The sequence below is a fragment of the Mesoplodon bidens genome, assembly GCF_964165515.1.
Source record: "Mesoplodon bidens genome assembly, chromosome: 8".
In the NCBI taxonomy this organism is placed as follows: domain Eukaryota; kingdom Metazoa; phylum Chordata; class Mammalia; order Artiodactyla; family Ziphiidae; genus Mesoplodon; species Mesoplodon bidens.
The window spans coordinates 80,808,102-80,821,245 of NC_138165.1; the positions used below are offsets into that span (position 1 = coordinate 80,808,102).

General features: G+C 33.9%; 1 protein-coding gene across 9 annotated transcripts in view; it reads left to right on the forward strand.

Moving 5' to 3' along the window:
* The window catches only part of NBEAL1 (neurobeachin like 1), a 181,770-nt gene that overhangs the window by 94,494 nt on the left and 74,132 nt on the right, over window positions 1-13,144 (forward strand). For all 9 annotated transcript variants that reach the window (XM_081241721.1, XM_081241722.1, XM_081241717.1 and 6 more), the window contains 7 exons: window positions 1,321-1,479; window positions 2,931-3,090; window positions 4,355-4,443; window positions 6,568-7,143; window positions 7,480-7,655; window positions 8,491-8,644; window positions 8,942-9,070. In XM_081241721.1, the coding sequence (XP_081097847.1) occupies window positions 1,321-1,479; window positions 2,931-3,090; window positions 4,355-4,443; window positions 6,568-7,143; window positions 7,480-7,655; window positions 8,491-8,644; window positions 8,942-9,070 (1,443 nt within the window). The remainder of the gene's footprint in view (window positions 1-1,320; window positions 1,480-2,930; window positions 3,091-4,354; window positions 4,444-6,567; window positions 7,144-7,479; window positions 7,656-8,490; window positions 8,645-8,941; window positions 9,071-13,144) is intronic.

Here is a 13,144-nt window from a genome sequence, read left to right on the forward strand (position 1 = left end):
ATAGCAGTGTAATAAAATATTTATTTTCTAGCTAATAGTAAAATATTAGCTAGAAAACAGTATGTGGAAATACTTGTTCTGGCAATTCTGAAATCTGTTTTCATAGGCCACATGATGTATATTTAACTATTATCAAAGTTACTAGGCAAATTTCTAACATGAATTTTAATATATCATAGGTTCATAAAAATTTTGCATAAAGAGTAAATTATAACTGTATTTCTATTTTTAAATGCTTCTACGTACACTATTCATTTTTACCTCAGAACTACCCTTTAAGACAGTGGTTCTCAATGTATGGACCCACTTACCTGGGAATTTTTTAGAAATGCAAATATATGGCCAAATCAAGCCCTCCAGGTGATTCTGATGCATGGTAGAATTTGACCACTGATACAAAATATACAGACCAGGAATTACTCTTCCCATGTGCACATTTGGAAATATATGTTCAGAGAGATTAGGTGACTTAAAAAGTTACACAGCTGATATACCTGGAAAAATAACCCAGGTGTATTTACTGCTCTTTCTGTGCTCTTTCGGTATACCACTCTCAACACCAAATCTGAGCATCCTTAATTTATGTTGACTCAAATATTTTGCCCTCTGTCATGATATATGCATTGTGTACCCAGAGGTTATATGACTTCATAATTGGTATTATATAGAAGAGTTAACTTAGGCTATTTCCTTATAAGGTTGAACTACTTCAAGAGCTTCTCTTATTTAGAATAACCATCTTATTTCATGATAGCTGTATTGTCACCTGCTGTGATTCATTGCCAATGATATTTTCTTGGTCAATTTAGTCAAACAATTATTTATTGAATACTTTTATTATACATATACATAGAGTAATACTAGATATTGTACGTATTTAGTGATGAAAGAATTATCATTCTTATTTCTAGCCTAATGGAGGCAGGGATAGATAAGAAATGTTTATAAATAATTATGAAACAAAAAAGAGTATGATAATATCTATAAGAGAAATATGAAGTCCCATGAGGTTTTCACTGGAGAGTGTTACATGTTGAGGAGATTAGGAACGGCTTCATGGAAGAGATGGCTTTTCATATGGACCAAGCAGGATAGGAATGGTTCAGCGGGTGAATGTGAGTAGTGAGAGGATATACAAAAGGAAATGGAATAAGCCAAAAGCCTAATGGAGGAAAGGCAAGGAGGGTTCAGAAGACATCAAATAATCCAGTTAAGCCAGAACATGAGGGTATAGAGGACTTAAATAACTATTTGTGGTTTATGACTTTATTTATGCTTCCATATATGAGTGTGGTTGTTTGTGTTGCTTAATTTTAAAAGCTTTTTGGAATTTTGGACATAGTCTTCGGTCTCCTACGTACCAGCCCAACTAGAGGTCAACTTTTCTTACTGCTGTTTGAACCAGGAAATGCTGACATACTTTATGCCTTGCTCTTAAATCAGAAATACTCTGACAGACTAAGAGAAATCATTTTTAAGGTACAAACATGTCTTAAGAGTATTTATATTTGGGGACATTTGTGGGTGTATGCATTTACATGGAACATATCCACTCTATGAATGTAAATTCTTTTTTTCATGTCTACTTCCATCTAATTTTAAATTGTTGTTTGTTTTGATATATATTTATCATGTTTTTGTTGTTTATATATTTTAAAACTAATTATATTGTAATCTTATCAATAATTTCAGTGGAAAATCTACTCTGCCATACCAACGTAGAACCTCTTATCCCCCTTTTGACTTACAGTGGGTCTATGTGGCAGATCATACTAAGCTTATTTAGCATCCACTGTTTATCAGGCACTAAACCCTTTTTATATATTAGTTTACGTAGTTCTTGCAGCAACTTTATGAAGTGGATATTATTATTATCCTCATTTTACAGATGAAGAAACTGAGGAGGAGAAATTAATAACTTGCTAAAGGATGTAGGACATATTTTATTAAGCTATCCAAAATATCCCAAACTTTGAACTTTGGCTGAAGCAGCCCACTCCACCTTTTCGATTAACTAAAATTAAAGAAGGCAGTCATATTTCTACTGCATATACATTTTTTTTCATGATTTATTCTCCTGTTTGTTATGCCAAATTGCCTGTGACGTTTGTTTCCCCTTACATCATTAGTATGACATTATAAAGTCTACTTGTGGGGTCATGTTTGGATTGCCTATGTTTGGAATTCCTAAACTTTGGAAACAAAAGTGAATTAAAAGTGGTCCTACATAGTCTCTCTTGAATATTGGTTATGGTGACCCCTGAGGCTACTCTTTAAAGCATCTGCCCACACAGGGTTCCTATATGGAGATTTAATGTTATTTCTTCAAAAATGGCCTTGCAGGGATTGTTCATGATATTATTTTGCCAAGATTACCCTTTCCATATAGGCTTTCAGTATCTCACTTTGTAAAAGATTGATCTAACTCCAAGAAGTATGGGGTTACTAATTCATTCCTCCATTTTAGCATATGGATGGGTTGCTTCACAAAGTATTTCCTTGTTGTTGAAAATTATTTTGACAACTGTCACATAAATAGATTACTAGATTGATCTAGAAGTATCTTTGTTTTCTTTCAGAACACACCTTTGTTCCTCTTGCAAGCTACGGGATTTGTTTCCATCTACACCATAGCCATTCAAAGAAAATTTTAAATTATTCCTTTCATCTACCAAGAAATTTATATAAACTAGGGTTCTAAACATATTAATTATTCAAATGCAGTTGCATTTCAGTCCAGTTCATTTTTAAATTTATTTTTTAATGATAGCAAGATAATGGAATGTTCTTCCCTATTTAGTGCTATTTTTTTAATACTTGAGGAATAAAATGATGCTCCAGAAACATTGTACACTAATATTTATTTGATATTAACCTAAGTGACAATTTCTTAGTTCTCTATATTGAGAATATATTACTATTGTGACCAGGTTATGGAACAGATGTTGAAATGCACGAACGTTTATGAACGAAGTAAACAACGTATTCGACTTAGAGAAGTTGGCTACTCAGGATTAGGGCTCCTTCTTAATGAAGCACCTGTTAATGCTTCTCTCATTAAAAGTCTCACCAATCAAATTATAAATACAGGTATGACTAAGGCTAAAATATTGATACATTTAAGAAATGTTCTTCATAGTCATGTAATTCTATTTGACGGCTCTGAATTTTTTTTCTTCTGAAATTCTTTCTTCTTTTCCCCTCTTTCCTCAGGTTGCTTTTAAAATTACCTATTACTTGATTCAGCAGGGCTTTTCTTGGGTACTGTTTCAAATGTACCTTTGTTGTTTTTGTCTCCCCGGAGCATAGCATAGTACCTTACTTGGTAGGCCTTCAGTAAATGTTTATTGACTGAGTGATTAGTAAATAATTGAGCCTATGTAAAAACAAAAGGACACTAGAGAAAATATGTACAAGATATTCTTTTTCCTTTCAGAGCTTAAATTCTTAAAGGGAAAATGAAAACTAATTTCAGATATTCTTTTTTGTTTCTAATTTTGCTTTTATGAACCTTTTTTAAAGTAATTCCTACAAACTATAGAATTTTTGTCAGATACTAGGGGTTCAGAAAGGTATAAGACAAGGTTCTTTGTCTTGAGTGGTTTATCACCTCATTGAGAAGACAAGTACATAAAAAGATAAATACAAGTATAAGATCCAAACAGTATCAACAGTATGTTCAGACTATCTATCTATCTATCTATCTATCTATCTATCTATCTATCTGTCTATCTATAATAGAATATTAGCCATAAAAAAGAAGGAAATCCTGCCATTTGCAATAACATGGAAGAGCCTAGAGGGCATTCTGCTAAGTGAAACAAGTCAGGCAGAGAAGGAAAATACTGTGTGATCTCACTTACATGTGAAAAAAAAAAAAATTGAGACAGAGTAGGTTGGTAGTTGCCAGAGTTGGGGCAGTGGGTGAAACAGGTGAAGGTACAAGGGGTACAAACTTCCAGTTATAAGTAAGTTCTGGGGATCTAAGGTATAGCGTGGTGACTATAGTTAACAATACTGTATTGTATATTTGAAAGTTGCTAAGAGAACATATCTTAAGTGTCCTCACCACAAAAAGAAATATAGTAACTATGTGAGATAATGGGTGTGTTAACTGACCTTATTGTGTAATCATTTTGTAATATATACATAGATTATCATGTTTTATACCTTAAACAGTGTTTTATGTCAATTATATCTTAATAAAGTTGGGGGAAAAAATAAAGGGCATCTTTTGTTGACAGCAGGAAAAAATAAAAATGAAATGATTGTCAGCCTTTATATATAACTATTACCACAGTTCTTTCTCTGGTTTTCTCTAGTATTTAATTTTAACTTTTTTTTCCCATCATAGATCCTGCTGTTAATTTCAAAGATCTGTTATCTGTGGTATATATATCTCACAGAGCACGTATAAATGTCAGGGTGGTCATCTGCAGAGAGGTTAGTAAATTTTAAAGATGTACTTTAAAAATTGCAGTATCGTTGTATTGTGAAGAACTTTTAGATTGAGTATTTTTCACCAGATATAAGTTTAATATCTTTTATATGACATAATTTTATAGTTTCCTTTTTTGAGGTGAATTAACTTTATATAATCATAAGAAATCAGCATATAAATTTATTCTTCTTAGCCATACATGAGCTCCTGGAAATAATGCCCTTTCCAGAGTCAAAAATGTATTACCAGAGAATATTTTCTTTATTCAGAACCTTTTGTTGTGACCATTTTTAAGTCAAACACCATATTTTAGAGTTTCTGAATCTCTTAACCTTTGTGGAAAAGATTTTCTATAGTTTGTTTATGAGTGTATTCCAACAATGATTTACCTTCAGTCCACTCAGTTAACCTCTAAGTCAATGAACTGTTACCCCGTGCACTTCTTCCTGATTATATCCTTCTGTCTCCTCTACTGGCAACCACTGACCAGTCTAGTATTTAGTTTGCTTCCTTGTTTTTCTTTTCAATTTTACTCCCTAATTATGTCACAGTACCTTTCTATCAGTAAATCTGGATATATCTTTCTCTTTAACAGCTACGTAGCTTTTTATTCTATGGCTATTCTATAGAAGTATTATCTGGTTCCCAGCTGATGGACATATAGATTGTTTCCTGTTTTACCATATTAACAAACTTCTGTTAGGAACATTTTTTTACATCTGTCTTTACCTATCCATGGTAATACATATGTAGGACATAATTCATGAAATGTAATTTTTCTGTCAAAGAGTATTCACATTTTACATTTTAATGGATTTTGCCATGTTTTCCTTGAAGCAGGTCATGTAAATGGATCCTTTTCCTTTCAGTGTGCAATTAGAAACCTCTTTCAGTACAGCCCAGTTTTTATTCATTATGTGTTTATAAAATAGCTGTAAAATAAGTCTGAAAATTTTAAAGTCACGAAATCATGAAAAGTTTCTTTGCCAACCAAAGGTTAATATGTTCAACTTAGTTAATGTGTTTAAAATTGCTATTGTACACTGCTACAGTAACGGTAGCTCACTGATTGATGGCATTAAGTGAGGAAAGAAACTTAACGTGTCATCATGACTCACTGCGACTCACTGCTTTCTATATCAGCATCAGTGTACATAAGAACCATTAATTTTGAAGTCTGCACCAACATAACTCATTTCCTGCTATGAAATTTGTCAGAGTTAGAAATTCTGATAAAAGAGATACTCTATAAACACTGGGAGCCAAAGTTCTTTTCATCTACTTAGAAGTTTATTGGCTTTGTTTTTAAAATGTCTTAAAGATCGTAACAGCATTTCTGATAGTGTTTGAGAACTTGTTTTTATCCAAAAAATGTGAAGTCAGTTGGGATACTAGAGATCATACACATTGCCATGTAAATGTCTACTCTTTAATTTCAGTTTCTTATTCCAGCTAAATATCAGCATCCATCTTATTGGAAATAGTTTTCTGGAATTAAAGTTCAGTTTTTGTTTTGTTTGTACCATGTAGAGTTAATGAAAAAAAATGTTTTTGCAAAAGCAGCCATTAACTTTGCCTGGGGAAAAAATGAGGTGGGAAAACATTCTTGGTGTACCTAGGTTCTGTCAAAGTTTCTTATATGTTCTAGTTTACTCCCTAACCATAGTTCCAGAACTGTGCCTGGCACACAGTAGATGTTCAGTATTTACTAAACAAATGTACTAGGCTCATGGAAAGTGCTTAGTTGAGAGGATATAACTTTATTACATTTTATATATACCTTAATTCTATCTATATTTTTTTCTCCAACCAAATTAAATTAATAACGTGAGTGTGTTGGTATGTGGAGGATTATTTTATCTTTTTTTTCTTTTTTATCTTTCAGCAAATATTTGAGTCCATCCCAACTCTAGATATACAATGAGTAATATGCAGATTAGTTAAAAACACAATGTTTGCCCTTCAAATAGTTTCTAATCTAGTTAAGAATATAATCGTTTGAAAGTATATCCTTCCAAAGTTTCTTATTAAATTACTTTGTCATTAAAATAGCTGAAAAGAAACTGTTTTTGATGTAAAGTACTGTACACTTTTTGATGAATTTTGCATTCTTAATCTCTTCACAGATTTTACAGATTTTACAGTCCCAGCCAGATGCAGCATATCAAATATCTCAACAAGTGGGTTGGCAAGACACTTTAGTTAGGCTTTTTTTAAAAGCAAATTTTGAAAATGGAAATACTCTTCATAAGCACAGTAGGGCTGTTGTAATGAAAGACAATGATAAAAATATATCAGCTGAAGATATGAAGAGGAACTCTGATGAAAAGACAGATGAGGAAAAAATCAGCTCTTTTGCCTCAGCTCATGTGTCTTCAGATCAGTGGAGTTTGGAGGATAGACACTCCCTAGACTCGAACACACCATTATTTCAAGAAGATAGCTTGATGGGAGAATTATCTTTCAAATCAGAGAATCGAGGAGAATTCTGGCATAATAACCCTTCACATCTGAGTTTAGATCTCAGTGGAATTGATTCATGTGAACTGAGTGATAGTGGAAGTCAAATGCCAGACAGCTTGCCTAGCACGCCATCCCCGATAGAGTCCACTAAGTCATTTTCTGTGCAATCTGACAAAGAAAGCAACATCACAAATGATGTGGGCTTTAGTGATGACTTCTCTTTACTTGAAAACCAAGAGGTAAGATTCCTTATTTGTCCAAATGTGGTTTTATTTTTTTTATGTCTGACCTCAGATATGTGTGATTGTTAATAATTTCATGTATTATTCATGTTCCAAGTCTCATGATCTAAGGTATTAGAAGCTTAGAAGTCACCAAATTGTGAGTGTCTTGAGAGCAAAGCCAGTGTCTTATTCATCTTTACATCTCTAGGGCCTTCGTAGTAAAGTTCCAGGTTCATGCAGCCACCTTAAAAATATGTTGAATGATTATAATTCATGTACCTGATAGTTCTCATGATGTGCTTTTAACACCCCTCCCTCTAATAATTTCATATTACTTTCTCTTTTTTATAGAGATGTGAGGAAGAGCTTATTCAATTACTGACAAATATTTTGAACTGTGTAATGTGTAAGGGACTAGAAAAGTCTGATGACGATACTTGGATTGAACGGGGACAAGTGTTTTCGGCACTAACTAAACCAGGAATATCCAGTGAGCTACTTCGACCATCAGATGAAATAAAACTAATGTAAGCATTCAGTTGATTATATGCCCTTTCCTTTTAGAGTGGGCAGGAGTCCAAAATAATATTTGTTATTGAACCTTTATTCAGTATTCAGTGGATGTAGAGAGAGAAAAAAGGAGAAGCTTTGTGCTCAGCCCTTCTCCTGTCTGTTGCCATTCTAGTGGGATCTAGAGAGAAATCCAAAACTAACTCCAATGTGAGGAAATTTAATTCTTACATTAATTTGGATTCTAAGTGATTATATATTCCTTGTTTAAGTCGTTTTCTGCAGTATCTAAGCACTTGGTGCATGTGTTCTACAGTCTTGTCCAAATTTGAGTGCTTCCATGCTAAAGGAAGGTAGTAGTGTTTTCATGAAAATTACTTCTCAAAAGCTTTGAGTTCCCTGCATATGATAGAACACTGTACCAACAGCGCACTAGAACAGAATTACTTTTTTGTTTTTCCATAGGGCTAGACTCTCTGTAAGGCATAAGGCTTTCTTCCCTAACATTTTCAATTTCAGTTTTAAAGAAACTTTTTAAGTATCTCATGGAGGCTGGAATGTGAATTATTTTCATAGCTTTTTCAAGGTCAAGTCAAACAGGTAACTTTTCCTTTTCTTTTTAATATTAGGTCTATTAAAGATAAGTACTCCAAAGATTAAAAAGTTGCCTCATTATTACTAAATTCCATCCACAGTGTCTTATACCTGCCAGTGATACTGTATCTTTGGAGGTACATTCCTATTAATAAATAACGAGGTTTGTTGTTGCTGGGGTTTTTTTTTTTTTTTTTTGGTGACCTGCTATTTTTATAAATTTAAAATGGTTTTAAGAGGACTTTGTTTTATATTTAGTTTGCTACAGAAGATGTTAGAATGGGCAGTCACAGAAAACAGAGAAGCAAAATTTAATCCAGTAACTGCTGAAAATGCTTTCCGACTCATGCTGATCATACAGGACTTTCTGCAGTCAGAGGGACTAGTTAATTCGAACATGTGGACTGAGAAGGTGCAGTAACATCTCTGAAATTATTTTTTTTGGTAGTGAAGGACTTTATTCAAAGAAAGAAATTTTGTATCCCCTCTTTTCAGAGCATTAATATTTAATCAGGTGTGATAAGCATGGATAAGATGTGATAGTTACTTTTGTTAAGTAACTCTTACTAGGATAATTCTTTTGGTTTTTACCAACTGAACATTGAATGAGTTTTGAAATATTTATGATTTGTATTACTGTTGGGAAAACTCATCATCAGTAGATTTAAAAATGGAATGTTTTTATTTCTCAATTTTTCCTTTATGTTAGCTTTTAGAGGATATGATGCTGCTCTTCGACAGTCTGTCAGTCTGGTATTCTGAAAGTCCAGTATGGGTGAAACTATCTCAGATTCAAATCCAGATGCTTCTAGGCTTCATTGGAAGGGGTAATTTGCAGGTTTGTCGATTCTTTTATGTTATTTTATATACTCACACGTAACATAGGAATTTGTGCAGTAACTGAATGGCAATTATGTTTTCAGCGTTCTCATTTTTTAATTAGTTTCAAAAATATCATGATTTAACTCTAGTTTCAATTTTGTGAGATGAGAAAGAAGCTTGAGAGGCAGCTAATCGATTCTTTTTTCCTGGTGTTTATGATTCAGTATAATTTAAGGTTTCCTTTTAGAGGATTTATATATAGCTTATATTAGAGGGCATTACTCACATCATCTACATTTAGTATAGCTAGGAGCTATACAGCCTGCATAGACTTTTATACATGTGAAGTTTAGGGCTTGCATTTTTAGGAAAATTATTTTTTAAAGTGTTCTGTCAAAATATTTTTCTGTACTTAATAATCCACTAATTCAGTTTTACATTTATCTCATTTTTCTTCCTTTATTAAACACTTACTGAATACCTACCAAGTGTTAGCATTGTGCTAGGTTTCTATTATAAAGATAAATAAAAGATGGACCCACAGAATATTTATTATTTTCAAAAATTTTAAAGGTTGGGAAAGTTCCATGCAGATTTTAATCTGTCATCTTTCTATTTATATTGGATGCTTGTGATTACCTACATTGGATTAGTCATGACATTTATTGCATGGTTATTTATCTGGCCCTTTTTATTTTCTTTTGATAATCATTTCTAATGTAAACTTGCTATAATATTGATAAGAACATGAGGAGGTTAAAATACCATAAGGTTGCCCTATTTTAAAAAGACCATATTTTTCAACAGATATTCTTTTCCAGTCATTAAAGAAAACATACTCATTGTGGAAAGTACACAAAAAACATAAAGACAAAAAGTAGATAAAACATCCTTCATCCTAGAGCCTAAGAGAAAACAACTGTCAATATTTTAATGTTTTTTTCTCTGTATATATTTTTTCAGATGATTAAAACCATCATATATTTTGATAATTTTGTGTTCTTTTTTATTTTTCTTACAATTATATTAAACTCATTTCCCCACGTTACAAACTTTTTAAAGATAGTGTTTTTTTCCCTAATCATAAAGGTAACACGTGGTCATTGTAAAAAACATGGAAAAAGCAGAAAAGCTAAAGAAAAAATAAACATTCTGATATGTGGATGATGAAAATTTGAATTGTACAGCTTTTAAATACAGTTTGAAAATTATATGAACTTAGAACTTTAAAAAAAAGTTATTATATGCTTTGTCTGGTAATTCTACTCTAAAACTATATCCTGAGGTAATAATCTAAAATACCAAACAGTATTTGTACACATAGATGTTCATTGTAGTTTTCTTTTTTTCTCCATCTAGAAATAGAACGAAGGTAACTTTTTTGGCTTTTTTATTAATATGAGTCTGGTGGCTATTAAAGCCCTTGCAGCCAGCATACCAGGTAGTTCTTTTTTTAGATATTAGAACTCTGTTTTTTTCCACTCATGATCACCCTCAGTGTTTTTATCCTTGGTGAGATTTCCAAGGAGAAGTAAAATGTCTGTTTTAATCTGCTCACGATTAAATATCCAGTGCCTGTACCATAATAGGACTCTATAAATACTTATTAAATAAATAAAGTGTGCAGCACCTACAGGTAAGACTGATCCTATCAACCAGTAGTTAGTGACCTATAACACTTCTCACTAGCTACTTGTTTAATTTCACTCTCTCAGGAATAAAAGCATATTTCCCTGAGGCTGTGCATTTTAAAGGCTGGGGAAGGAACCCCTTCCCTTGTAGGGGTTTAAATAGAGTTGCCTGCAAAAAGAATCTGGCTAGCAAATTTGTTTTGTTTGGCCCATACATTATTATTTAATTGCCAGCATTTAAGTATTAGGAGATTTCACATAAATGCCAGGATTTCCCAGCTTGTCTTTAAAGCAGGACTGAGTAAGTTGTCGATTTATTTAGATGCAGTATATGGTCACTGCATTGTCTGGGTTTCTGCTCCTTCAGTTGTCTTAGCTCAGCCAGTGATTCTCTTCACTAGCTACACATGAAATCATCTAGAGGAGCTTTTTAAAAATGCCTTTGTGGGCTTCCCTGGTGGCGCAGTGGTTGAGAGTCTGCCTGCCGATGCAGGGGACACAGGTTCGTGCCCCAGTCCGGGAAGATCCCACGTGCCAAGGAGCGGCTGGGCCCGTGAGCCATGGCCGCTGAGCCTGCGCGTCCGGAGCTTGTGCTCCGCAACGGGAGAGGCCACAACAGTGAGAGGCCCGCGTACCGCAAAAAAAAAAAAAGCCTTTGTGTGGGGCATCACTCAGTAATTAAACAGGGGAACTAGGGCCCTGGTTTTTTTTGTCATTTCTCAGGTGACCGTAATGTAGTACTCTTTATAATGTGAGGGCAGGGCTATCATATCTATGTGTGTGGGGGTTGTGTGTATGTATCCAAAGTTATCCAAAGTTAAGTCAGTGGTAAGTAAATCATTGTATTCACTGAAAGTGTCTTTATAATTTTAAATAAACATATAAACTTATAGTTATTTAATACTGTCATCCTAAGTTAAAAGCAAAGCACTGAATATTCAACCTTTCATGTGAATAGTATTTTTAAAACATATAGCAAAAAAGCCCAGAATATTAACATTGGTATTTCCTGGATAATGAGATTTTATGACCTTTTGTCTCACATTTGTTGGCCTCTATTGGGATTAAGCTGCTTTAGTCAGATTCAAAGACTAAAGTGAAGGGATTTGGGGAAAACCTGAGAAAGGTAGAGAAGCTTCACTATTAGAGGATTAAGTTAAAAGTAGAAAAGTTAAAGTTTTGAGCCATCTTAGAGGTTGTTTCCTCCAATGCTGTTTGCTTCTTTAAGTCTTGCATGGAAAGACTGCCTGAGATCCCTTATTGTTGCCTTGGCCGTCAAACACATGTTCATACAGCTCAGATCAGCTTTTGGTACACATATATTCTTTTTTTTTTTTTTAACATCTTTATTGGAGTATAATTGCTTTACAGTGGTGTGTTAGTTTCTGCTTTATAACATAATGAATCAGCTATACATTTACATATATCCCCATATCTCCTCCCTCTTGCATCTCCCTCCCACCCTCCCTATCCCATCCCTCTAGGTGGGCACAAAGCACGGAGCTGATCTCCCTGTGCTATGTGGCTGCTTCCCACTAGCTATCTATTTTACATTTAGTGTATATAAGTGCATGCCACTCTCTCATTTCGTCCCAGCTTACCCTTCCTCCTCCCCTTGTCCTCAAGTCCATTCTCTACGTTTGCATCTTTATTCCTGTCCTGCCCCTAGGTTCTTCATAACCATTGTTTTTTTAGATTCCATATATAGGCACACATATATTTTTGAAGTGATGTCAGTTTTTAATACTTCCTTTCTTTCTCTTGCTTTTCTTTATTTTGAAAGTAATATGATCCAAAATTGGGTTATAGGGTTAAGGGAGAAGGAGACACTTGATATCATTTGTCCTGTTTTGGTTTTAAGACTTCTATCTTTCTCTAGTCTAGATGAAGGGAGGCCCCTTTGTGACCAATTTACCTTTCTAGGATGGAGTTTAAGGCCAGAGCTTAAGGGTAATATAGCATATTCCTTTGCCTGGGTTTGTGCCCTAGATATGTATTTTCCTTGGGAACTTTACTCAGTTGCCTGTTCACTGTCCTTTATCTATAAGAATGCTTTTGATTCCAAGTAACAGAAATATCAATGCAAGCTGACTTAGTTAAGAAGATTCATATAGTTGAAAATTCCATAGCTACGATGAGTTTAAGGCATGATTCAGTCAAGGCTCTAGTTCCATTTGTTTGCTGTTCTCACAGCATTGCTCTCCATCATGTCAGCTTGTCTTAAGCTGGCTGCCCTTATTGTCACAAAATCACTGCCAGCAGCAATTAAGGCTACGTACTTCCTTGTTCATATCCAGAGAAAGAGAGTGCTTCTTCCTAGAGTCATTGTTGGTAGACAGTTCTTCATGGATCTCTTGTGAATACAGACACTGGATGCCTTTGTGATGAACTGTCTTTTTGAGGATGCATGTATAGTGAACATCTTGGGAAGATAGAGGTGATGTCTCCCTCCAGAGCAA